The sequence below is a fragment of the Pangasianodon hypophthalmus genome, chromosome 10 (genome assembly GCF_027358585.1).
Source record: "Pangasianodon hypophthalmus isolate fPanHyp1 chromosome 10, fPanHyp1.pri, whole genome shotgun sequence".
NCBI classification, from domain to species: Eukaryota; Metazoa; Chordata; class Actinopteri; order Siluriformes; family Pangasiidae; genus Pangasianodon; species Pangasianodon hypophthalmus.
Window position 1 is genome coordinate 6,003,861 of NC_069719.1, and position 27,555 is coordinate 6,031,415.

Here is a 27,555-nt window from a genome sequence, read left to right on the forward strand (position 1 = left end):
ACACCTCATTAAACTCTTTATGAGCTTACCAAGTCTTCTGTAACTTGAACCAGTTATGTTGCTGTACAGATACAATGCAGCATAGAGCACCGTACAAAACACACCCACACATGCACTAAACACCACAGCCAACCACTTCCTCTTCCTTTTCAGTTTCAACTTCCCCAGTCAATCAGAACGCAGTCGAGCCTCCTCCTGCCACAAACGGCCAATTAAACGACAGCTCTGATACCGACACCAAACCGCAGTCTGATGAGTCGTCCACGGTTGAGTCGAAAAGTGTGTCCAGCTCGGATGAGAGGACCGTTGAGGGGCTGTCCAGCAGCGTGCCTGATCCAGAGAGCCAGTGGGTTCAGGTGGAGAAACGGCATAGGAACACACCTGGGAAAAACAAGGTAAAGGTCTGAAGACGTGCACACACTCAAACACACCGACGGAACAGAGTAAAACTCTTCTCTTTTCTCAGTTTTAGAGTACAAATTTCTTTTCTTATTCTTCAGACTTGATTCCGAGTCAGTACAAGATAAATTTAATTAAATTATGCAAGAAATAAACTTTCTCACATAATGGTTTTCAGCCCTCTGCTTGTATTGTATACATTTACTGAATTGTACTGAATATAAATTACAAAGGAATGGAATTTGATAAAGCTATTCCTATGTTTTTCATGCTCCAAAAATTGTTAAATCACATGGTAATCATATTAACTTTTAAATTAAACTATACTTACCAAATGTTATTAATTAAATCATCAAGGGATTTAATATCCATACTACACTAATTTACCGTGTTCCCAATTAAGTGCAAAAATTTTTTTAATTATTAACTGTTTTAAATCATTTTACTCTTCCATTTTAACTTGTTCTTTGCTACATCTGTTGCCATGTTTCTGTCTTTCGCTTCTCATTTCTATTTTACCGCTTTCTCTTCATTTCTCTTTACATCATTGCTCTCTCTTTCTCTCTCCTGTGCTTTCTCAGCCATCTGAAACCCTTCATCACCACCTTCCTCCTTCCTCTAAGTCTGAGCATTCCCTCTTAACAGTTGAGTATCTGTGCTACTCTTTTTCTGCTTTCACTTTTTTTTCCATTTTTCATTCTCGGTTTCATTAGTATGCTGTTTTGGAAAGATTCTTTCGGTTTTTAGAAAATGGCTCAAAATCACCTGATCTCTAAAGCTGGACACTGCATGGTAGCTTTGTGATTCAAGAACATTTTCATATGCACTAACCTTTTGTACAATGAAATTCTTTGCAAGTTTGCACATTGTCATGGATGCTGTAATAGATTTGAACAAAAAATAAACAATATTATATAATAATTGGGAATATTTTCCAGGAAGCCTCCATGTCATTAGAGACATGCTTTCTGTCAGATGACTGAATCAGCTAGCTGTTGCTGCCACTGTTATATTTGTTCATTGTGCCGCTCCACTGCGGCTACAGATGGGTGATGTGATATATAATGTCGCATTGTGATGAAGTTAAATGCACCTTTTACCTTAAAGTTAAAGCAGGTAGTTTTTCAGGTAGAAGTCAGGAGAAGTAGTGAGGAGCTTGGCATGTTTGTGCACTTTCTCCTGGTTGATGCTCCTCATGAACCTGGTTGAGAAATGCCAAGAGTGAAAAATGCCAAAAAGCTTCTGTTAGGAATTTCTAAAGATTTAAAAAAAAAATCGTTTAACACTATTCTTGGTCACTGGATAATTCCATATGTGTTATTTTGTAGTATTAATATTTTTCATAATTATTCTAAAATACTATTAAAAATGAAGAAACACCTTTTATGAGCAGGTCTGTCCAGGTCCTTCTAATATAGTGTACACATAATCCATACTTCTGTAACTCTGCCTGACCCCACTGGCACAGTAACCAGTAGCTGATTAGACGTTAAAAAATGTCATGTGCGCAATGTTTCATTGTTCTTCCTTTCTGAATGAAATAGTTAATTATTAAAACACCATTACTAACACTACTGTTTTGCTGGTGTACTAAAATATTTGTGATTATCTATCATGTTTTAGGAAAATATCTTAAAAGTATTATATGATATGATATTTTTGCAATATTGCCCACCTCTACTGGCCCCTATGTTTCTTCATCTCCTTTCTGTATTTCTGTATTTATTTTTTTTAAAAAGGTTTTACTGTATTTACCTGTATTTACTATTCACACACTCTGAGTTCTGAGTTGGGCATCAACTGAACTATGTTGAGTCATGTCAAATAAAACCTTACTTATCTACTTACCAAGTCGCAGCTCCCAAACTTGATTGGAGTCTTCACCCCTCATCATACTGTATGACTGTCACAAAAAAAATCTAAAGTCTAGAGCTGATGAGCAAGTCCTGTTTGTGGATCAGTGCCTGTAATCGGGTTAAAGCTGTTTTATGTACATCTTTAAAGCTTTACATTTACAGCATTAAGCTGTAATTAAATTATTATTGATATTAAAATTTCATATCAGCACACTGCTACTTCTAACAAACATAGCCATACTTAGCTGCATGAGATTAGTGTTGATCAGAGCAAATCCCCAGAGAACCCTTCAAGTGCATTTTAATGTTCTGACGGACGGAAAAAGTAAAGTTTGATAAAAGTTTGACTTGAACCGTTGAATTCATGTAGGAAATGTTTCTTTGCTCAGGAGCGCTCAACACCGGCCCAGACAAATCCACCACCTGAGGTTGACCAGGAAGAACTCGACTTCCTGTTTGACGAAGAGATGGAGCAACTCGCGGCGCCTCGCAAGAACACCTTTACCGATTGGTCGGACGACGACTCGGATGGCGAGCTGGATGACAGCGATGTGAACAAGATCCTGATCGTCACACAGACGCCACCGTACCTGCGCAAGCACCCGGGAGGAGACCGCACAGGCAACCATATCTCCCGCGCCAAAATCACTGCCGACCTCGCGAAGGCCATCAACGACGGCCTCTACTACTACGAGCAGGACCTGTGGACAGGGGACGATAATCAGCTGGATGGTACCAACGTTAAGGTAAGTAAGGGGAAGTATTGTAATGCAAATCAGTTTCAGGTGTGGCGTAATATAAAGAAGTCAGTATTCGTTTTTCTGCAGTTCATTTCAAGTCAAATCAATAGATCAGAAAAGATGGCAGAAAAAGAAAAAAAGGGCATAACTTTGTATAAACTTTGAATGAGATTTAGCAATATCGCTAGCTCATGGCTAAATTGCTTATTCCACTGAAATGGGCGAACTGCTTTTTGATGTAAACTGTGAATTTTCAGTGAGACTCTGGCTTTAGCGATGCACCAGGCCATATTCACACTTCAGTGATAAGTGTTAAATTTGCACTGAATCATAGCTACACATTGCTAATTATAAGTTACTTCTTGCAGCGTCTCCACATCTCAGTTCACATATCACTCTGTGCATATCCTTTACAGGAGGCCAGTCTGTCAGAACTCCCAAAATGCATCTGTTCCTAAAATAAACCCACATTTCTCACCTCTGCTGCTTGACAGCAGTGCTCCTGACCTTGTAGTGCAGGGAGCTTTCCAGGGTAAATGACTAATTACTGGCACACAACTAATCAACTGAAACAAACTTTATGCTGGATGACTGATCTGTTTTTTTGTAAAGTGCCAGTGCTGATACTGCCAGATGAAGTCCATTTGGATAATGGATAATAATTCAGTACCTTTTAAGAAATGAGACTTTATCTACAATTTGTTGCCATTTTTTAAAAATGTCTCGTTACATTAGTCCGAATGAGCTGATTAAAAAAAAAAATTACTACAATCAGTTATCTTCAGTTACACTGCCGCTCTTTTGAAACCCTTATGTAAGCTTTTAATTTGATGGGAAAATTCAGTGTTGGATACATGGTGCCTTACATATGCCATTTCTCTTTACATACACTTTATCTGTGTTTATTTTTCCTTTTGGTAATTTTTTTTTATCATGCCTGTATTTGTCTTGGACATGGAGAGGGTCAGGAAAAGCAAAGAAAGAAACTAAAATTGTGCGTAAAGGACAGTCACCAGGACAGACATCAAAAAGCCTTCACATGTTGCCACATTCAGAGACTGAGAGCAGCAAAGAGCTGTTCAGGCTGATGAAGTTTTATTTTTTGTCCTGTTGATCTTATTCTGAAACTCTATGACTACATGATGATGTGTTTAATTGTCTGAAAACGTATCGTGAAAGCAGTGACACTCCCAACATGACCTTGTTATTTGAACCAGGTGAAATCTTGCATAATGTGATTTTTCACACCTGTTTTTACTGTAAAAGTATAGCTTTGAAATGAGAAAGAAGAGATGTGTTGTCTGCTAAAAGGGATAGTTTAATCAAATACTGTTAACGTGGCATAAAAGCAGAGTTAGCGTGTCCTCCACAGAACCTTTAATGTGGTAAAGACTAAAGCCTGTATGCATGATTTTTTTTTTTTTTTCAAATTGCCAGGATGTGGAGAACTTTAAGAAGCTCAGCATGATCAGTAAGGATGAGTTTGACACTTTGGCCCCTAAATTACCCGTTGACCCCAACCAGGAAGTGCCACCCCCTCCCCCCTGCCAAGGTACCTGCCCTCTGTTTATGTAACTGATATATTTTATTAGTGCTTATTAAAAAGTGGAAACATTTGTCATAAATTTATTGATTGGCTAGTGTTACTTAGATATAGATCATTATAATCTAACATTATTATTGGTAGTAGGACAATACGCTATAACATTGTACTGACACAAATGTTACATTATGCTATAGTGCTATGGATGTTGAGATTAAGAAAGTATTTCTAATATGTCTTTTTCTATCAATGATTACTTATTTCAGAAGCCTGTTTTGGGAAAAACAAATTTCTTTAATAAATGTGTTAATGTAATTACGTAATAATATACCGTTCTATGTGATGTCATATATGTGCATATAAACATTATTATATTTTGAACATGACACCTCATTAATTTATCTTCACTGCGTTGTGGAACGTACACTATCCTATATTTCTGCTTCATATTGTTAAGTATTATGCTTTTGTTTTTTTCTTTATTTTCTGTTCAGTTATATTTTTGTATTCTGTTTGAAATAGATGAGCCCAGCCTGGCCCACTCTCTGCCCACTGACGTCCCAGAATCCCCTAGTGCTCCCCGGACCCCTCATACTCCACGCACACCTGGTCGGCAAGACCCGAACAAAACACCCCGCTTCTATCCTGTTATGAAGGACAGCGGAAACATTGATGGAAAGGTACAGACATGGTTTGCCTTACTGCTGTAATCTTTTTTTTTTTTTTGCTCAGTCAGCAAAAGATACATTGGGATACAATATATTTAATTTGTAGGTGATATTTATATGTAAGAATAAGTATAGTTGAATTGTGCATATTCTGTGAAATTCTTCTCTGAGGACAATAAAGACCATAGATTAGATTAAGTATGATTCCAAATATTATGTCAGAAATCTAAAAAAAAATTTAATAGTTCTGTTTCTGTAATATTACTAGCTGCACTTTGCACTTTATAAATGTGACCGTAGCTTGAACTGGCTGTGCTCTTATCTTCGTTGTGGTTTTATTAATTTTTCTGAATAAAAAAATATAGACTAGAGGAGAGACTGTCTTTTTTGAGAGTGTAATTATTTAATTATTCAATTAATGCCTTGAATTTTCCTGAAATGCTTATCATGTACATTCTGTTGTATGTTCTGTAAATGGTAGAACATCACTGTTGTGTGTGTGTGTGTGTGTGTGTGTGTGTGTGTGAGCATGCACACAGAAAAGAGCAGGATGATGTCTGTGTGTGTGGTTATGCTTTTTTGCATATTGGAGGAAGTGTTTGTGTAATGTCATTGTTGTGTGTCTTGTCTCTTTTAGACTCCCAGGAAGAGGAAAACACGCCACAGCTCCAACCCTCCACTGGAAAGTCACGTAGGCTGGGTGATGGACTCTCGTGAACACAGGCCTCGCACTAACTCCATCAGGTTAGACTTGAAACACACACACACACGCACACAATCTAATGGTACACCAGATTGCTCTGGTTCAGACTGATCACTCGGAATAAAGTAGTAAAGCCAGTATTTCTGTGTTAAAAAAATAATCACTGGACCTCTCTGGTTCTCTCTCACCCTCTTTCTGTCCGAGCAGTAGTTCAAATGCTTCTCCATCAGAGGGCGCTCCCCTGCAGTCGGCCAGTTACGGCTGCACCCCTCAGTCTCTGCCCAAATTCTGGCACCCGTCCCACGAGCTACTCCAAGAAAACGGCTTCACCCAGCAGGTTTATCACAAGTACCGCCGACGGTGTCTCAATGGTACACACTTTTACTCAAACACCATTTTAAACCTTTCTGCAGTGGCCCTTTGCATAATAATGCAAAAATATTGTATATTTAATCATTGGTTTCACTTATAAATCCTGAAACAAAGCATTCAGTGAATCGTTTTAAGATATCTCACAATCAATGGTCCAATGAAAATAACAATGGCACAGACTCTAATTTTTCCCAATTTACACCTGGTTTATCCTATTGTCTTCCAATCTGATTGGTTGTTTGTGTGTTTGTTTTATTTGTAGAGAGGAAACGGTTGGGAGTGGGTCAATCTCAGGAGATGAACACACTCTTCAGGTTCTGGTCCTTCTTCCTCAGAGACAACTTTAATAGGAAAATGTATGAAGAGTTCAAGCAGTATGCGTTGGAGGATGCCAAAGAAAACTACAGGTTGGTACTAATCTCAAAGTGAGGGTGTTTAGATACAGGTGAAGTAATGTGTAATGAAGGAGTGTTTAGCTTAGTGTTCAGAGGTGAAAACCAAGTGTTTGGTATGCAGGTAAAAGTCATGTGATAAAATGGGTTGGGTTGCTGAAGTACATATGAAAGCCAACATTTTGTTTGCTGAATTAGTTGAGAGCCAGATGTCTGCATACAGGTAAAACAAGTGTTATGCATACTGAACTGCAGGTGTTATGGATACTGAACTGCAGGTGTTATGGATACTGAAGTGCAGGTGTTTGGATACTGAACTGCAGGTGTTATGGATACTGAAGTGCAGGTGTTTGGACACTGAACTGCAGGTGTTATGCATACTGAACTGCAGGTGTTATGGATACTGAAGTGCAGGTGTTATGGATACTGAACTGCAGGTGTTTGGATACTGAAGTGCAGGTGTTTGGATACTGAAGTGCAGGTGTTATGGATACTGAAGTGCAGGTGTTTGGATACTGAAGTGCAGGTGTTTGGATACTGAAGTGCAGGTGTTTGGATACTGAAGTGCAGGTGTTGTGGATACTGAAGTGCAGGTGTTGTGGATACTGAAGTGCAGGTGTTTGGATACTGAAGTGCAGGTGTTTGGATACTGAAGTGCAGGTGTTTGGATACTGAAGTGCAGGTGTTTGGATACTGAAGTGCAGGTGTTTGGATACTGAACTGCAGGTGTTATAGATACTGAACTGCAGGTGTTTGGATGACCAGCAGATGTTCAGATAATGACCTGCAGGTGTCTAGATTTTAAACTCCAGGTGTTTGAGTACTGAACTACAGGTGCTTGAAAACAGGTAAACCAGGGGTTTGGATACTGAACAGCCAGTCTGATCAGACCCCAAATCCAGCAGAATAGGTGCCAGTTTTTCTCTTGGACGAGTAAGTGGGGCTCTAACTCCCTTGTTAATGGCACCTTGCATCTCTTTAAATCCACAAACAAAATACAAAATACAAGCTGAGTCTTGCAGAGAAACTTTCACACACGTTCTGTGCAGCAATGCATATGACTGCTTTTCTGTAACATGACATCCATGCCCAATGGCAGCACACCTCATACCTGTACTCTTTTGTAATGTAAAACACATGTGCTGTCTTGTAATGGAACACAGCACTTATCTTGTGTAACACTTGCACTTGTTTGTAAAGCCTCACTGCTCACTTGTAACATCACACTGCACAACTGTGCTCTTTTGTAACTTTACAGTGTGTCTCTTCTTTTTAGTAACACCAACAGTGCACTTGTGCCCTTGTGTAATACTATGCTGTGTGCTTGTGTGTTTCTGTAACACTACACTGTGCACCTGTGCCCTTCTGCAACACCTCTGTCCTCACCTGTGCTCTTCTGTAACCACCTTCACATGTATTCTATTTAAAGTGTCTTTACCTGTGCTCTGCTTTAACTATCCTCACTTGTGCTTTTCTTAACGTGCCATCACCTGTGCTCGTCATAAACTATCCTCACCCTTGCTGTATTTACTATCCTCACCTGTGCACTTCAGTCACCAGCCTCACCTGTGTTCATCATAAACTGTCCTCACCTGTAATCTTTTTAACTATCCTCACATGTGCTCTTCTGTCACCAGCCTCACCTGTGCCCTTCTTTCTGTCATCACCTGTGCTCTTCTCCAACTATCCTCTTCTATGCTCTTCTGTCACCACATACCTGTGCCCTTCTTTCTGTCATCACCTGTGCTCTTCTCCAAATATCCTCTTCTGTGTTCGTCTGTCACCACATACCTGTGCCCTTCTTTCTGTCATCACCTATCCTCTTCTATGCTCTTCTGTCACCACATACCTGTGCCCTTCTTTCTGTCATCACGTGTGCTCTTCTCCAAATATCCTCTTCTATGCTCTTCTGTCACCACATACCTGTGCCCTTCTTTCTGTCATCACCTGTGCTCTTCTCCAACTATCCTCTTCTATGCTCTTCTGTCACCACATACCTGTGCCCTTCTTTCTGTCATCACCTGTGCTCTTCTCCAACTATCCTCTTCTATGCTCTTCTGTCACCACATACCTGTGCCCTTCTTTCTGTCATCACCTGTGCTCTTCTCCAACTATCCTCTTCTGTGTTCGTCTGTCACCACATACCTGTGCCCTTCTTTCTGTCATCACCTGTGCTCTTCTCCAACTATCCTCTTCTGTGTTCGTCTGTCACCACATACCTGTGCCCTTCTTTCTGTCATCACCTGTGCTCTTCTCAAACTATCCTCTTCTGTGCTCTTCTGTCACCACATACCTGTGCTCTTCTGTCATCACCTGTGCTCTTCTCCAACTATCCTCTTCTATGCTCTTCTGTCACCACATACCTGTGCCCTTCTTTCTGTCATCACATGTGCTCTTCTCCAACTATCCTCTTCTGTGTTCGTCTGTCACCACATACCTGTGCCCTTCTTTCTGTCATCACCTGTGCTCTTCTCCAACTATCCTCTTCTGTGTTCGTCTGTCACCACATACCTGTGCCCTTCTTTCTGTCATCACATGTGCTCTTCTCCAACTATCCTCTTCTGTGCTCTTCTTCACCACATACCTGTGCTCTTCTCCAACTATCCTCTTCTGTGCTCTTCTTCACCACATACCTGTGCTCTTCTTTAACTCTCCTCAGCTGTGCATTTCTTTAACTAGCCTCCTCTGTGCTTTTCTTAATCTGTCCTTACCCGTGCTGTGCTTTAACTGTCCTTACTCATGCTCTTCTTAACCTGGTTCAGGTTGCCTCTGTGCTCTTTTTAATAGTGTTTTTTTTTGTTTGTTTGTTTGTTTTTTAAACCCGAGCTGTGTGTCTCTCTGCAGGTATGGACTGGAATGCCTCTTCCGCTTTTATAGTTACGGTTTGGAGAAGAGGTTCAGACCCGACATCTTCAAGGACTTTCAGGAGGAAACTTTGCAGGACTACGAGAAAGGTACATGACCTCGGCGCAACAGGGCTGATATTTTGTGACAGATTGTAGACAGCGGTCTTCAGGACGGAAAAGCTACATTATGCTCTGTATGATTGGACATTCTGAATCCCAGTCATTATTTAAGATACAAGTTACCGAGTGGTAACTACAGCAAGGACCAAAAGTACTCTACTGCCAAGAATCGTTATATTACAGTATCTCTCAGTAATGCAAGTCAGAGAATTGTTGTGACTGAAAACAACACTGACAAGTAATAAATGAGCCAATATCGGGTTTTATTTGTTGAGATACTAGTTATTAACATTAAGAGCATACATGTTTTACCATTTTAATGAAATTCATGGTGTCACAATATAATATTTTAAAGAATGAAGCAAATGGTGTGCAGAAACAATATTCATATTTTATTTCATATTTTTTAATTTGGGAAAACTATTTGTCACGGTTTTGAATAATGTATTAATGAATCAGTAAGCCTTGTTACGATTTGTAATAAGACTGTGGATGGCATCATATTGGGAGCTGTCTTATAACATGCATCAGGAATCTAACATAACTGGCAGGGAACCACCTGTGTTTTGAAGAATTTTGCTGTTGAATTGCTGTGTGAATACACACCCTGCCAGGCCGGTACAGTGCTAATGTTGTAGTTATACACTGGGATGTTGTGAAAGATACCCTTATCTCGTCTTGCCAAGTTATCATGTGATAATCTTTATTTTAGTTTACTCTTGCACTTTTGTAGCATGCAGATAAAAATGATGGCAGAGAAGTGCAAAATCAAGTGATAGAGGTATCAAGAGGTATCTGACATAAATCTTAAGTATTTATAAAACAAACAGAGCTGTTAATACATGTTAATATTAATGGAAGGGTACGACAGATTAGCATTTCTGTCATATTGTGTCAGTGTGTCTTGTGAAAATTGCATTGCAGCATGTATTTAATTATGTACATGTTTATGCATGCATGTATCTGGATTAATTATTTTTTGAAAATGTGTGTATTGTGCACTAATCATTAATCTGTGTATATGTGTTATGTGTATAGGTCAGCTGTATGGTCTGGAAAAGTTCTGGGCCTTCCTGAAGTACTCACGGATTAAAGGCCAAGTCATTGACCCCAAGCTGCAGGAGCACCTCCGCAAATTCAAGAGAATAGATGACTTCAGAGTGGAGGTGTGTGAACCAGTGACTGAGACTGACTCTCTCTGTGGATGACTGACAGTGACTGACTCGCTGACTGACTGTACGAATGACTGACTCATGGCAGTGCCTTACTGACTGAGTGACTGACTGACTGTGTGAGTGACTGACTGACTGTGTGACTGACTGACTCACTGTGTGAGTGACTGACTGACTGTGTGACTGACTGACTGTGTGACTGACTGACTGTGTGAGTGACTGATGTACTGTACGGTTGACTGGAAGTATGTATGCCTGACTGTGTGACTGGCTGTCTGTCTAAGTGAGTGACTGACTGTAAGTGACTGAATGACTGTCTGGATGATAACTGACCGAATGATTGTGTGAGTGACTGACTGTGTGAGTGACTGACTGTGTGAGTGACTGACTGTGTGAGTGACTGACTGTGTGAGTGACTGAACGACTGTCTGAATGATGACTGGCTGTCTGAGTGACTATCTGATTGACTGTCCGAGTGACTGACTTACTGACTGACTGTATGTGAGTGGCTGTCTGCCCGAGTGACTGACCGAGTGACTGACTGACTGACTGTGTGTGTGTGTGCTGACTGTATGACTGACTTTGTGAGTGAGTGATTGACTGTATGAATGAGTATTTAACTGAGTCACTGACTGACTGTGTAAGTGTGTGACTGACTATCTGAGTGAGTGACTGTGAGTGACTGACTGAGTGATTAACTGGCAGAGTGTGTATGCCTTGAGTGCCTGACCGACGGCGCACGTGCCTGACCGACGGTGTGCGTGATAAGAGTGATGATTTCTTTTAAATCCATTATTTATAACAATCATTTTATCCACTTTGACCATGTACAGTATGCTAGATTTGAATTTGATTTGCTAATGAGTGGCATATAATCTGAACCGCACACTTCCTCTGTCTCAGCCACCAATGGGAGAGGAGCAGGGGGGCAGGAGACGGAGACACTCGTCCTCTGGAGGGGACGAGGGCAGACGCAAACGTTACAACTCAACCTCGTCTTCATCATCAAAACAGGCCCCACCCACCAAGGCTTCTAACGATCCTGCTGCTGAAGGGGAAGCCAAGATGGATTCAACCAATCGGTCTGCTTCTCCAGCAAACACTAAAGCCGTTTCGGCCAGTCATGGGCCAGCAAACAGCAAATTGACCTCAACCAATCAACGGGCCATTTTGGGGCTGGCCAAATCAGCTTCAACCAATCAGAAAGCGACTGCCAAGAGCACCACAGTCAATGAAGCAACTTCAGCCACGAAGGAGAACGTGAAGAAGAATCCAAAATCTGAAACGGCTAGCAAAACCAAAGATGCACATCCGCCAAACTAAATGAATCCTGAGATCGATATTTTTAATCTTAAATGAGAAGGGCTATTTTAAGGCCAATTTATATTTACGGCCTAGACCGTAAATCACTTCTACGACTAAATGAGCCAAACCGTTACAAGTGAAGCTTGAGTGTTACACCATCAGGGCTTAACTGATTTCACTACGTAAAGTATCAATCCGAATGTTGTATTCGTCTTAGCAGAAACAGCTTTTTGGCTCATGGTTGGTGTTAACAGTTATTCAGTTTTAAGTAGGCACAAATGGTGGACTGAAAATCATCATTGGAGTCAAAAACCATTCTGCTGTCAAGTTTACGAACGCTGCATCGAGTGTAGTTTGTGGACAATGTGTTCCTGTGTTGAATGTAAATTTCTTTGTTTTATCTTCTGGGGTGCCTTACATTTCAAAGTTTTTACCCTAACTATATCAGGAAATATATCAAAAACGTTATTTTATTTCAGTGGTGTCATAACTTTCGTGTGTGCCTGATCATAATGCCATGATCACCGATATTTGACGAGAAAGCGTATTTGTGTATTTGAGGAAAAAAAACAAACTTGAGCAGATTATACAGTTTATAATATTGTAATACTCTTACACTTGAGATGGCAATATCATGACAACAAAAATGACACTATATGTAGTTTATTGATGCATAGTGTTTGGGATTGACTATGAAATGAGTGTTATGGGGAAAAAAAAAAAACAGTATCATGCTCAAAGGCTCAAAGGCCAAGCTAGTGCGTGATTGTAATGAAATTAAAAGTTTTGGATGTAAGAACGTAGGATCCTTTAATTTTCTGTTTTAACAGATTTAACAAACTTTGATTTTTCGCTTAAATTAGAAATGTGTCTCTTTTACTTGAAGTTTTATTTTCTAAGTATTTTTATTGCTTTAAAAAAAAAAGTAAGGAGTTTATATTCCAGGAAAAAAAAAAGTTTTACATTCTGTTGGAGAAGGGATTTTTTTTTCTCTCAATTTTGAGTGGTTTAATTGAATCTAATCATATTTTTATTGCTTATTACAACTTATTTGGATAATGCAGCTATATAATAGAAATATAAACTGTACATATTAAAAAAAAAATTTAATTGCTATGATTTGGTTGATCTTAATTTTTATTGAGCTATTCTATTGTAGTATTGTTTTGCGTGCGCTGGTGTGTTCGTATGCATGTCTTGTTTCTATTTTTTCCTCTTTTTTGCCTAAAAATTGTAACATGTAAAAATGCATATATTAAAAAAAATTATTAAAATCTGTTTATAAAAACCCCAAACCTTTGTCATGTCGTTTTAAAGTGATATTTGGATAGTGTGGTGACAGGGATATTGTAATCTGTATTACTCCTACATTCATGTGCTATTGGAATGAAGGTAAACATAAGGGTTTTTTTTTTTTCGATTTAAAACTTGCATATTATTGTCCCTTCAAGTCATAATTACAAGTAGGCGCTTTGGAAATATTATTAATACCCGAGTTTCTGACTTTAAAGGGTAAAAGTAGTCACAGAGGAAGAAAGGACGGTTTCAGTGGTGGGGTCATTGTTTATTCTTCTGAATCCAACTCACTTTCAGCCATCAGAGATTGTTACAGAGAATCGCTCACTCGCCTTATGTTCATTTTTACAGTAAGGGAAAATGCAACCAATCTGTCTCAGTGACATGAAGTGTTCATAATTTCAACTAAATAAAAGGACATAGTGTAGTTTTCTTGTATGATTAATGCATCTTAAAATGCATCTAAAATACAGAAGGCAACAACAATAATAAATTATTATTATTATTATTATTATTATTATTATTATTATTATATTGTCTATTGTTATTTTATTATTACTAAATATTATTATATGATTATTATGTGATAAAGATAGCAAGGGAATTTATTTTATTGAAATGTTTCAGCAAATATGTTCTGTTTATTTAAAAAAAAAAAAAAAAAAAAAAAAAAAAGCGAACTACAAAGCCCAAGCGTACAGCGTTTGTCTCAGAAAGGCAAGAGCCAATCAAAAACGAGAAGCTCAGCCTCCCGGATGCCAGCAGCCAATCTTAACCCGGTTACTCTGTCAGCGGCCAATCATACGCGCTGTGGAGTGTGAAGTGGGCGGAACCTTTCGTGTGGGTAGGGCGCTACCGTGCAGTATGGCGGACGATGGGGACGGCAGGAGCGGAGTAGCTGACACAAGTGGCGGGCAGGGGACAACAACAGAGGTGTTGGATCCAGGGCCCGGTCTCGTCGGCATGCTTCTTAACTTGGCCTTGTTAATTCTGTTTCTGGCCGCTTGCTACGGCGTTTACCGGCGGTGGTTCAGGAGGTCAGGCGCCGACGCGGGCCGGGGAGACGAGGCCTCGGCTTTGCCCAAGATGGGCCGGCGGGACTTCACTCTGGAGCAGCTGCGGGAGTACGACGGCGTCCAGAACCCGCGCATTCTCATGGCCGTGAACATGAAAGTCTTCGACGTGACGAGCGGCAAAAAGTTTTATGGACGCGGTAAGAGTTCGCGCTACCAGTTAGCTATAATTTTACCCGCTAAAAATACTCACAGGTGCTAAAATCGTAGCGATGTGCACTGTCTAGTGCACTACATAGTGTGCTGACGCCATTATCCTGTCCGCCATGTAGTGCACTCATGGAGGGAGCAGCGTGTGGTTTGTAAACCCGCCCTGTTCTGACTGAAAAACGAGGGACCAGGCAACCCTTTTTGGGCGAGTTATCCGCTTTAATAACTTTACTTTTTTAGAGTTAATTTAATTAGCCAGCTTTGTTTTTATTGCCAGTGGTGGTAATAAGTGAAGACTTATTTAGTAAAACCTACCTGACTTACTACTTAGTTATCTAGTTAGCTAAGATGTCATGATGCTCCAGACACGTCATATTTAACGGAACAGAACTGTATTGTTTACATTTAAATGCGCTTGACTAGTTTATCATTCCCAGCTAACAGTTTTAATAAGTTTCATAAATCAGATAGTTACTGAAGTTGTTTTTCCAGGAAATATTGCTAATACTTTTAACTGCCTATTAAATGTTAACTAATTAGCCTGACGTATGAACTGATTTAATTAATATAAACAAGTGTAAATAGCATTAAATCTGTTTTTATAATTATTGTTGTTGTTGTTTGGCTTGCTAACCGACAGTTATCGTAGCTAAGCCACTCACCTGTCTGTTCACGGTTCAGTTTCTTTCAGGCTTTGGTTGTTTAATAATTTATTATTTTTAATAATTTGGAAAGACTTCATTTGTAAAGAGTTCATTAAAAGTTAAAGGTTTCTTGGTGCTGAAATGAAGCCATGTCTGACGTGGACATGTAACGGCCAGGCCACAGCTAGGAGCTAGCTAACCTGAGGTCGCATTCCAAATTCTTGTGTCGCGGATATGTAGGGGACTAGATAGGGTGCAGTAACCGTTAGTTTGCACCCCGTGTTAGTGCGCGTATGTAGTGATCCAAATGGAGATTCGGGATACGGCAGCTGTCTACGTGCGCAGTAAAGTATAAGGGTCCGTTTACTAGCTGCCCAGCCCACCTTAGCTTTCCTCCTAGCTAGCCGCAATAAAACGTGTTAGCAGTGAACTTTTTTTATTATGGGAATTTTTTTAATGATATTGTCAACGTCTTTAAAGTTTGACCTTTGTTATTAAGGATTAATATTTGCATTCATGACGTAAAATTTGCGTTTTACGTGAACAGCATACAGGTTAGCTTGATTTAGCATGACTACCGTTTCACTGTGGTTGTTGTTCATGTTGTTTTTTCCTCAAGAGGTTAATTTACCCGTGTTATTTTCTCAGGTGATTAAAATAAAAGCTGTAGCACAGTGTATTTAACTCTGAGACACCTTTAATGCACCTCAGCCTGTCAGACTTGCCTTTGTCCGGTCGGTACACATGCCACAGCTGCCTCGTTAAACATCATCCTCCTTATTAATTACTCCCAGTTTCCATTACTGAGATCTCAGTCTGTAGACCTCTGCATGTTCTGTCTTCACTACTATATACTATATATATATATCAAACATTGTGTGTGTGTGTTTGTTTTATGTATATATAATCTAATCTTTACATGTATATATATAATCAATCATTGCTGCAGAGATTAGGAAAGGGGCGTGTTCATTTCAGGCTTTAAGAAATTCATAATATTTCCTTCTGCTGGATTTATGTGTGACATGGCATCCCTGCATTGACCTCTGATCTCACACACACAAACACACATACACACATTCCACTTTTTTTTTTTAATCAATCATCATTTATTTGGTTGCTGTAATAACAACAACATGTCTGGTAGCCTTTGCCCTGTTTGGACCAAGAAGCCTCTCTTTGCTTTTAACCTACTGGCTTTTGCTTTAATTTATTAACGGTTGTGGTGGCCAGAAGTGACGTCTGGTCAGTGGGTTAGAGAGCAGTGTGTGTGTGTGTGTGCTGATTGTGAGATTAGATTGTGTTGCTGATATCGCAAAGAGCCCTGTAACAAATCCAGAGATGTCTAAAGAAAGTTAAAGGATGTTCTCTATATTCTCTATGTTCTGTGTCTAAAGGCTGCACAATGTCGTTTCAGGTTCTTCAGTGCATGACACATAAGTGCATAACTTAAGATGTTTTTACATTCATGAAACACCTAGAGCAACTAATACATATTTAAACTGATTTATTAGACTTATTAGATTAATAATAAATTGCAAATATATATAGTTCACATGAATATACTGCATTTATCCCATTAGGATAAGAAATATCAGGAAAAATTAATTAATATAATTAAAAGTTAGTTCGTTTGTCTAGTTTGTTAATCATTATCGCTGTATACTTATATTTCTCAACCATCAGCGGTTGATTTTTTTTTTTTTACATGTCCACAGTATGTACTTATGTACTTATTTATACTGGTGTTTGAAGTAAATGTATTTCAAATAATGCCAGTCACAGACTAATGCGTTTCATAAAGGAAGTAGTTAAATTCTTGTTTAATAATTTTAATGTTTATTAACTTAAAAACAAGCATACATAAAATAACTTGCATCTACTACTGATTTTTACACAGCTAGGAAAAATGCTGTGAATGTGATACAGATATGTTTTGACATGACGTTTTAACACGGCGTAACAGTGTTTGAGGTTTGTAGATGAAATGTTTAGGAATAAAAAGCTCTTTTGGGTGTCATCAATTAATAATATGGCACAAGTCACCAGTGTGTCTAATGTATCAACAGTTACGTTATATTAATTTGACGACCAAGGCTATAGAAAGCAAACAGCAAAAATTTCAGATGCACCAAAGCTTTTCTGGTGGTTTGTATGAAACATTACATCCATGATTTAATAAGCGAATATAGTTCATGTTAAAATAATGCAGGTTAATCTTTTACCATGTCATGTCGACTGTGCACCAATGTGTCTTTAGCAAGAGTGTATATCGCAGTCACTTGTACACTGTTTTAGACAGGATGCTGAAAATGTGCTGCTTTTTTGGGCTTCACATCAGTGTCAGTATTAATAAACTGTTGCGCATGAATAGATGTTTCAGACTTAGCCCATAGCTTATTTACAGTGAGCGAACGAATGGACGCATGATCAGAATTAATAACATTTGCTTCTTTGCTGTAGAAAGCAATGTTTCTCATTTTACGTGATACAAACGCATAGCGTAGGCACTAGTGTTAAAGTTTGCTCTGTCCGTGGCTTGTAAAATTATACGCTCATTAGTATTCATATTCACTGAAGGGTTAGTCACTTGTCTGGTTTCCACAGGACACTGAAAACACACATAGATAGGTCTTGCGTACATAACGACGGATCAGGTCTATATTTTTTTCCCTGTGGTGCACCAGCAGTTGTCAAATATTATGATCAGCGAATATCCTGAGTTTATCGACTTCCACTCCTGAATGTTTTCATCTTGTATCAGTACAGTTTGTTATCCTCTGATATTCCGTGTGTTCAGACAGCATTGTATCTGTTCAGTAATTAGACTTTAGCTGATATTACGTTTATAGCATATCTGTGTATCGCAGTTAGTGATGGAGCAGGTGTGTGTGTGTGTGTGTGTGTGTGACAAGTGCAACATATGTGTGCATCAGGTGTGTGTGTGTGTGTGTGTGTGTGTGTGTGTGTGTGTGTGTGTGGACCATAGCGTATACTGTACATGCATTTCCAGAGTCACACCTGGTTTGAGGCACGTGTACTCGCCTGATCGGTTGCCTATTATGTAACCACAAAAGTAAAACTATACTCTGACTTTGCCTCGATGTAAACTAAACCATAGCTTATTTAAATTAAATGAATACACACATGAGTGAATGAATCTGAAGTGTTTTAGTTTATCAGAAATGAGTATATGTCCTTTTTTGCTTAAGAAATCATCGGTTTTCATCTTTTAGCATTACTTTTAACATTACCTCTGTTTGTGGCATGATAAAATTATACACTAATTACATTAATGCTCAGATTTATTCCTACTTTTTGACATTTAGAAAAAGGAAGTGTTATGACTCTTAGTTAGCTGTTAACTGGTGTTGTTAACTAAAGAAAATAAGTTCACGTACAGGTCACATTGTTTATTACAGACATACTGAGTAACCGATAGAGATTGGGTCACGTTAATTAAAATTGCACATCACTGGTTTGAATGCCTTCTTACAGATCTGTTGTGTTCTGCATGTTGTTGAAAAGTGGCCATGCTCTCTCTCTCTCTGTGTGTGTGTGTGTGTGTGTGTGTGTGTGTGTGTTGTGTGTGTGTGTGTGTGTATAAAAATAAGGAGTTTTTTTTCCCCCACATGAGAATCAGATGATGCAGAGCATCAAAGCCCTTTTGCCTCCTTATTTTTATCCAGTCATCAATAAATCAGTATCTCTCTCAATCTCTCACCACAATACCTCATGCTGTGCAGTCTGAGTAGGCCAACACGCACCGCATCCAAGTCATAAGACTTAAGTTTTTCTAATTCTGCTTCTGATTTCTAAAGACTGTTTCAGTAGACAGACAAAATTAGTTTAAAAGTAGTTCAATTAGTTTCTGGCCTTGGATGTTAAAGGCTTAAAAGGCTTTTTATTGCTGAATATCACAGCTGTTTTAAGAAAACTGTGTGTGTGTCTGTGTGTGTGTCTGTGTGTGTGTCTGTGTGTGTGTCTGTGTGTGTGTCTGTGTGTGTGTCTGTGTGTGCTAGATTCCCAGAAATTGCTTCCTGATAGTCTTTACTCTCCGTCTGTGGTACATAATAATTTAAATTAATTTGACTTAATTGGATAATCATTGATAAGTGAAGTATTGTGCATGTTCTCTGATTTCTAATTTGAACCTGGTTTAAGGAAATGAAAGTCTCATTCCAGACAGTATGGCCATGTTTATACATGCTGTTAATTATTTGTATACAAGATGGCTGCCGGGTGTGTCCTGTGGTTTGTTTGGCACATTGGTGCACGTACAAAAAATTAACGTGATGCCATAACAAGATAAATAGTCAGAGCAGTGGCTAAAACTAAATCTGAGTCATACTACTATAATAGCTAGTTTTTGAGTATTAACACTAACTGAATTCCATATTATAGTTAGCGTCTGACTCTAAAAAACCTCTCATGTAACCTTCAAACATTTTGCATATGAAATCTCTGGATAATGTAGATCAGTAAATACTTTTGAATGTAAGGGCATAGTATTTGAATTGAGCCAGCTCTGCCCTATTATACAACAGTTACCAACCAGGTATGTTAAGATAAGACGTATCAATGTATAACGCGTAGCCAGTCAGCCGCATCTTTTCAAACTTACTTGTCATAAATACGTTACAGTACAGCGAAATTCTTTTCTTCACATATCAGAGAGTATGCCATGCCTCCCACCCAGACATCATGGCCAATTTTTCTCTCTTGACTCCCGGCCACAGATGGCTGTGGCACTGTCAGGATTTGACGATTATCTTCCGACGAAAGGGCGAGCGCTTTTCTTCGTACTTCTCATGAGTCCCTGTGACAGTGCAGTGTTGAAAAAAGAAACTATTTGAGCTGGTCTGTTTTTAACATATCCATTCAGCTGCTCAGTGAGACCCAGAATAGCATGTTAAACATTTTACAGGTAGACACGGAAACCGTTTGGAAAAGGTTGTTTTGCATGTGACGTGCCAGCTAGTGGATATCGCTGTTAATTCTCCAGATGTACATAAGGTACACAGGTGAGTAATGTACACTCTACAATGCTGTTCGGTGTATTTCTGAACTTAGCTCTTGTGAGACTGCTTTAGAACAAAATGAGGAATTGATTTTGTTTTTGGAATGAGTTTGGCACTTATTCCTGGCAGCTGTGTGGATCTTAACTTTTTATTCCAGTGAAGGTGGACGTTTGAAATTCAGTTTCATGGTTTCAGTAATGGCAGAGCAATAGGGCACTGGGGGAAATGAAAGTGAACTCATAATCAGGTTCTCTTTGGTGGTGTGTTAGAGGCTCAGTGCTGCCCTATATTCATTTTCTCTGTGTAGTATACTCATTTCTTAGTTTTTGAAAGAGTTAATGAGGAGGTTAGTACCAGAACCCCGTTGTCCATGCATATATTTTGTGAGTTTATATTTTGTTGTGAGGACATTCTTCCTGTCTAACAGCTGTTTTGGTGTGTGTGCACGCGCATGCCTGTTTCCTATAGAGTTGATCTACAATCATGCATGCACTCGCTGAGCATTTTATTCGGAACATCATTCATGCAATTATCTAATCAGCCAATTGTGTGGCAGCAGTGCAATACATAAAATCATGAAGATACAGCCCAGCAGCTTCAGGTAATGTTCACATCAACCATCAGAATGGGGGAAAAATATGATCTCAGTGATTTTGCCTGTGGCATGATTTTTGGTGCCAGACAAACTTGTTTGAGTATTTCTATAACTGCTGATCTCCTGGGATTTTCACACACAGCAGTCTCTAGAGCTTACTCAGAATGGCGCAATAAATAAAAAACATTTGGTGAGGGCAGTTCTGTGGATGGAAACGCCTCGTTGATGAGAGAGGTCAGCGGAATGGCCAGGCTGCTTTGAGCCGACCGACAGGCTACAGTAAGACAGATAACCATTCTATACAATTGTGGTGGACAGAAAAGCATCTCAGAATGCACAACATGTTGAACCTTGAGGCAGATGGGATACAACAGCAGAAGACCACATCGGGTTTCACTTCTGTCAGCCAAGAACAGAAAGCTGAAGCTGAAGTGGGCAAAGACTTGCCAAAACTGGACAGTTGAAGACTGGAAAAACATAGCCTGGTCTGTTGAATCTCAATTCCTGCTGAGGCACACAGATGACGGGGTCAGAATTTGTTGTCAACAGCTTGAATCCATGGACCCAATCTGCCTTGTGTCAACAGGCTGGTGGAGGTGGTGTAATGGTGTGTGGAATGTTTTCTTGGCACACTTTGGGCCCGTTAATACCAATCAATCATCGCTTGAATGCCACGGCGTATTTGAGTATTGTTACTGACCATGTGCATCCCTTCATGGCCACAATTTACCCATCTTCTAATGGCCACTTCCAGCATGATAATGCACCATGTCACAAAGCAAAAGACTGAAGTTCAGTGTTCTTCAGTGGCCTTCCCACTCGCCACATCTGAATCCAGTAGAACACCTTTGAGATGTGGTAGAACAGGAAATTCACAGCATGAAAATGCACCTGGAATATCTGCAGGAATTGCATGATACGATCATGTCAACATGGACCAGAATCTCAAAGGAATTTTTCCAACATATTGTGGAATCCAGGCCAAAAAGAACTGAGGCTGTTTTGAGAGCAAAGGGAGGCCATACCCAGTATTAGTACAATGTTCCTAATAAAGTGCTCAGTGTGTGTGTGTATGTATGTATGTGTGTATATATATATATATATATATATATATATATATATATATATATATATATATATATATATATATATATATATATAATATAATATAATTACACACACACACACAGTGTTTACCTACATTCCTAACATTTTCAGCTACCCAAGCTCTGACACACTGTTTCGAGACTGTAATTAAGCCTGTCGTGATTTGTCGGGTCTTGCTTCTCCCCCTTCATTTTTGTGAAATTTTGTGCTTTGTTGAAAACACATTGTTAATTTAAATTCTGCATAAATCTGTGGCACATTAAGAACTAGGAAGATCAAGTCAGAGTGCCATGCTGCAAATCTAAAATAATGTTTTGTTTATTCTAATGCATTTAAATTTTTTATTTCCGTAGCCTGCATTAAAGTTGTTTTTTTTGTCACCACTTTTTGTTTATCATGAACCTCACAGTGTCCAAATAAGAATTAAGAATTTTCATAATATTTATGAAAGGGTGAACTGTGAACTGCTCTTGCATTAAGACATATGGATGCTGGTTTGTGTAAGAAATGTGAAATTTAGATGAATGTCAGTGACCGAGTAACAGTACGGTGGATATATAAATAAAACCACTCTGAAACCCTAACATTTGTCATAACGTTATTATATTGTGATTTTCTTTGCTTTTATATCATATGAACACACAGTGCAGTGCTAATGTTTATTGTCTATATCAGTATACATTTATATACTTATTAATACTGAAATGCGTTTGGAAAAGAAATATTTCAAGTAATTGCAATTCATGTTACAAATTTTACAAATGATTTTTAAAACAATTTGACAGCACCAGTCTATAATGTTTGCTTTTACTCTGTAAACTAGAAAAGTAACAGCAGTGTACCAAAAATTAGTAAAGGCTATAAATAAATTAACAAGTTTATTGAAATGCTTATGAGAAAGAAAGAAAGAAAGAAGACCAGATGTGTGCTTTGTTATTAAAAAAAAAAAAAGAAGAACATTTATTTATGAGGCGTTTTTATTACACAATGTAGAACTGAATCGTTCTAAAGCCGTAGAAATGATTTATGTTCCAGCACAGCTTTTGAAACCTATGGAATGAGGATGAGAGCGGGTCCGAAAAAATACAAGACCAGTGTGATTAGTGAGAAACTGGTTACCATGACAACCCTGCTGTAAACACACACACAAACACACACACACACACACACGGAGGCATGTGAATGGTGGTTGTAACAGAGATCTCAATTTTCTTTTAAATAAATGATATTGTTATAATTAATTTTAGACATCACCCAGCCCTAATGCTGAATCGCCTATGAGAGAGTTATAATGTATCTAAAATTAGATCATCACTAATAATGGCCGCTTTATTGGCCAGGTCACATAATGTCTGTCTTTGTGTCAATGCATGTTATCTCCATTACCACATCTCCATACACTCGTATTCAGTTCTAGTTCATCTCTGTCGCATGAACAATTGCTCTTTTATGGCAGTGATGCAGTTTTTTTTTTTTTTCCTGAGCCTGTCACACTTTCAGCATGTGTTTTGAGTTGGTAAGCATAGCTGCTCACTGTAACGTGCTTTAGATTCTCGACTGTAACCTTCTCCAAAGCCCTACAGAGACGATGTTCTCAGGGTTGCGCTTCTCAGGGTTGCCCCTGCAAGGAATTATTTGCTCCTCTGTAATCAAACTCGTGCAGTAACTGTGTGAATGAACATTTGTTGTGTAACTTCATCAAGTACATTTTATTTAAAATTTTGTAATTTATTACAATAAATTTGTTTGTTGGAACTTAAGACACATTACAGATAATTATTTCACGGTTAGAAACTGGAGTGCTACTGAATTCACCTGTACGCTAGGGTGTGTGCTAGGGGAATTGAGAGAACTGCAGAGCTAATTGAAAACATTCCTCCTTCAAGGTCGGAGAATTATGTTTACCTGTATTTTAGCATTTCATTTATAAGGTAAGTCTGTATCTGAGACAAACCCTTCTAAATTTCTCTGTCTCTCTCACTCACTCTCTCTCTCTCTCTCTCTCTCTCTCTCTCCCTCTCTCCCCCTCCCCCTCCCCCTCTCGATCCATCCATCCACAGAGGGGCCATATGGGATCTTTGCGGGTCGGGACGCCTCACGTGGTTTGGCTACGTTTTGTCTGGAGAAAGATGCACTACGGGACGAATATGACGATCTGTCAGATCTCAACGCTGTTCAGATGGAGAGCGTCAGAGAATGGGAGATGCAGTTTATGGGTGAGTGTGTGTTTGTGTGGATATCGTGTGTATTTAGCTCTTTATAAGAACCAAAACTGATCAAATGTCTTCACAGTCACCCACATAGTCACAGCTTTTCTTTGAAAACTAAGATAGCTAAAACACCTTCTGGTTTCTGAGAATAAGTTTGGGATTAGGTTTAGGTTTCACATTAATTGTGTGCGAATATGCACACTGTTTTTCCAACAGTTATCTCTTGACTGCGTATGTCTTGGAGTTTTATTTTCGAATTTTTTTCTAAATTTAATTAAATTTTTTTTTTTTTTTTTTTTGGAAGTAGGCCTTATTTTCTGCCTTACCTGTGCAGTACTCTCTGTTTTCCTTCTTTAATCTGAGGGGATGGCTAAGGAACAATTGTTTCTCTACTTTTTTTTTTTTTCAGAAAACTGTGTTCTTTTAAACACTTATTTTTTATTCTAGTCTGCTGTCTGGACAAATGCTGTCTAAATCTTCGATTCTGCATGGCTTCCTATCCTGCTTAGTGACATATGCTCATTTCATGCAACAGTGAGTTTACTAAGGCAGTTTCAGACTTCAGACAGAATTTTAGCGCCAGTTAATGCTCGGGAAACTTGACTTTGAGCCAAGAGTGAGCAACAAGGCCCATGTGTGCAGGTGTTTGCCATCTTAGCTCACTGTTTTTCCCTTCATCCTGTTGTGGGCAATGCTTTTTGCCTGGTGTTCAAAATATGTGAAACATGCACAGCTGGTATTTTCAGCTTGCCGTTATCATCAGAGGGACATTTAAGATTAATATTAAAAACTCAGCTACAGTTCAGGATACAGGACCTGTCTTATGGACAACCAGCGATATCAGTCAAGATTGTGTGTGTTTTGTGGTTGTTTATTTGTTTTTCTCTTTTTTTTTTTTTTTTTTTTTTTTTTTTTTTTTTTTTTTTTTTTTTTTTTTGCTCGACCCTTGCACCATCTGTGAGTAATCCTCCATGACTGACTGTGGACTTTATAACATATTGATAAAAGTTTATTTGTGTGGTACTCAGGATGTTTGTTTTTTTTCTTTCTCTCATGCTCTCTCACTTGGTTTCTCTCTCTGCAGAAAAATACGACTACGTTGGTCGCTTGTTGAAGCCTGGTGACGAACCATCAGAATACACAGACGAGGAGGACATAAAGGACCATCTGAAACACGACTGATGTGACCAAAGCCTGAGACTCAGACCGCTAGCGTCCAGCCAATTTGCCCCTTGTAGCCCAAGCATCACTCTTTAGCCCAACAACTATTGGACAACTACTAGTCTATTGGAGTAGATTCCACAGATTATGCATCTCTTCTCCAATATTACATCCCCAGGCACGAGTGTCCGTACGCCGACAGCAGAAAGTGTCCAGCAACAGCAGTGCTACAAAATGGATGGCTCAGATATAGGTCTGTTTGGCAACTTCCTGATTGGAGCATTAAATCTAAACCATACTTGCCTCAAGGTGTCCCTTTATACCTGCTACAAACTCCTGTGGTTGTTCTTCCTTTCCTCCATTCATACCATGCTCTGTGTGCATTTTTGTTTTTCCCAGCTCTAGCACACCTGCTTCAACTCGTCAGCCAAATATTAAGTCCTTCTTGAGCTGAGTAAGGTGTGTTTAAGAAGGGAAAATCAAAAACATTTGAATTTCCCAGGATTAGGATTGAGAATCACCACAAATTTGCGCTTTACGTCTTTTCTAAATCTCCCTGTCTGCATCTGGGCTTCGTCACAGTCCACCCAAATCTACTGTATTGGAAAAAGGTATTAGTTACCCCTTCGCGGTTTCCCCCCTTCCTGCTCCACTGCAGCCACGGGCCTTGGCTTGGTCTCCTGTTCACCTCTGTATACTGTATACTTTCCATATGCTCTAAGCACTTAGCCTTGTATGTTTCAGCAGTCCTGGGTCTTTTAAAAAAAATCCTGCACATGTGTATGTCTTGGTAATGGACTGGAAATGTGAAAAGATGTTAAATGTATGAAACACTGAAATCCCACATTTTAATTCAGTTCTGTTGGTGAGAAGCCTTACGCTAAATGAACTGTCCGAGAGAGAGGGGGGTGAAGTGGTGCGATCCAAAACTGGATCACAGCTGCACTTACTTTTTTTTTTTTTTTTTTTTTTTTTTTTTTTTTTTTTTTTTTTTTTTAAACACAGCTTCATTTTAAATCAACTGCAAATTGAGGTGTCATCCAGTTAGAAGGTCAGATGTTAATACCATAAGCCAATCTGAAGTGTGAGTTGTGGGTGTGTTCTGTTTCAGCATTACAGATTTTTCCCTTTTTTTTGGGTATGGTATGCACTTTTGGTGCCACGGTTTAATCACAGTGTGATTGTATGCATTCAGTTCAAGTGGGTGAAGAGGGAAATATTGGGAGTAGAGGATTCTTGCCAGAATTTTTTTTTTCTTTTAAACAATTGAAAAAGTTTAGAATGCAAAAGGGAAATCAGCTTTCTATCACTTAAATCCTTCAAATATCAGTTTCTCAGTCAATCCTGTTCCCCTCCAACTCCTAAACGGAAACAGTGCGAGTAGAAATTGTGCCTTATTTGTTTGTTTTTTTCCTGAAAACCAATTTATGGCAAAAAGAAATAGAATGCAAAGAGAAACTTAATACAAAAATATTGCCCCTTTCTCACATTGTATTAATTCTGTTGGTGGTGTTAATACACTCTTACTATGTGCCCGTTTTAACTATTAAAACGATGAAAAGGCATGCTTTAGGCTCGAAAGATCTTTCCCCACCTCATTGCCACCTTGTACATAGACTTTACAAAGTATTCAGTGTTACTGCCATGTTGCTGTAGTTAATGGACTCTATGTACTACTGTGTTGTATTGGCCATAAATCTGTTCCATCATTCTTTCTCTCTCTCTTTATTTTCTCTGCTGATGTTCATTTTAAGTGTGGAAGAAACAGTATAAGATCTTTTTTGGAGACTAGGCAGGGGTGCAAAGGATTAAACACTTTTTTGTTGAATATTTTTTTGGGGGAAAGGGTGGGAGGTGAAAAGAAAACAAGTGGTGGATTCTGTAAATATGTGTATCATTTTATTGAAGCATGTTTGGCATAACTATGAGCTAATGCTGGTTTCTCCCCACGTCACGTATTTAATTGTTGGGACTCTGTGTGTGAGTGAGCGAGAGGAAGAGATATGTCGATGCATAAACAAATAAACAGATTTGGATAATAAAGCCACTGTTGCACCTGTCTCGTGTTCACAACAGCTCATTGTTTTGTAGTAGATCTCCAGCGTGTCGTTCAGCAAAGTGTTCAGCCTTAATGACCTCCAGGTACACAAAGGGGAGGGGGGATGTGTTGTGTTGTATAATA

At 39.0% G+C, this 27,555-nt stretch overlaps 2 protein-coding genes across 5 annotated transcripts in view; both read left to right on the forward strand.

Moving 5' to 3' along the window:
- larp1b (La ribonucleoprotein 1B) overlaps window positions 1-13,425 on the forward strand; it is a 49,119-nt gene extending 35,694 nt beyond the window's left edge. For 2 of the 4 annotated variants that reach the window (XM_026944173.3, XM_026944172.3), the window contains exons 9-19: window positions 154-395; window positions 981-1,043; window positions 2,645-3,001; window positions 4,433-4,547; window positions 5,061-5,218; window positions 5,844-5,950; window positions 6,117-6,280; window positions 6,544-6,688; window positions 9,518-9,627; window positions 10,678-10,805; window positions 11,715-13,425. In XM_026944173.3, coding sequence (XP_026799974.3) covers window positions 154-395; window positions 981-1,043; window positions 2,645-3,001; window positions 4,433-4,547; window positions 5,061-5,218; window positions 5,844-5,950; window positions 6,117-6,280; window positions 6,544-6,688; window positions 9,518-9,627; window positions 10,678-10,805; window positions 11,715-12,134 — 2,009 coding nt within the window. In that variant the 3' untranslated portion in view covers window positions 12,135-13,425. The remainder of the gene's footprint in view (window positions 1-153; window positions 396-980; window positions 1,044-2,644; window positions 3,002-4,432; window positions 4,548-5,060; window positions 5,219-5,843; window positions 5,951-6,116; window positions 6,281-6,543; window positions 6,689-9,517; window positions 9,628-10,677; window positions 10,806-11,714) is intronic. The other 2 variants (XM_053237472.1, XM_026944174.3) reach the window with 2 other exon arrangements.
- Window positions 13,426-14,250: 825 nt separating this feature from the next.
- On the forward strand, window positions 14,251-27,416 carry pgrmc2 (progesterone receptor membrane component 2). The gene is made up of 3 exons (XM_026944213.3): window positions 14,251-14,625; window positions 24,063-24,218; window positions 25,297-27,416. The coding sequence occupies exons 1-3, from the start codon at window positions 14,277-14,279 to the stop codon at window positions 25,392-25,394; spliced, it is 603 nt and encodes a 200-aa protein (XP_026800014.1). The 5' UTR covers window positions 14,251-14,276; the 3' UTR covers window positions 25,395-27,416.
- Window positions 27,417-27,555: the final 139 nt, after the last annotated feature.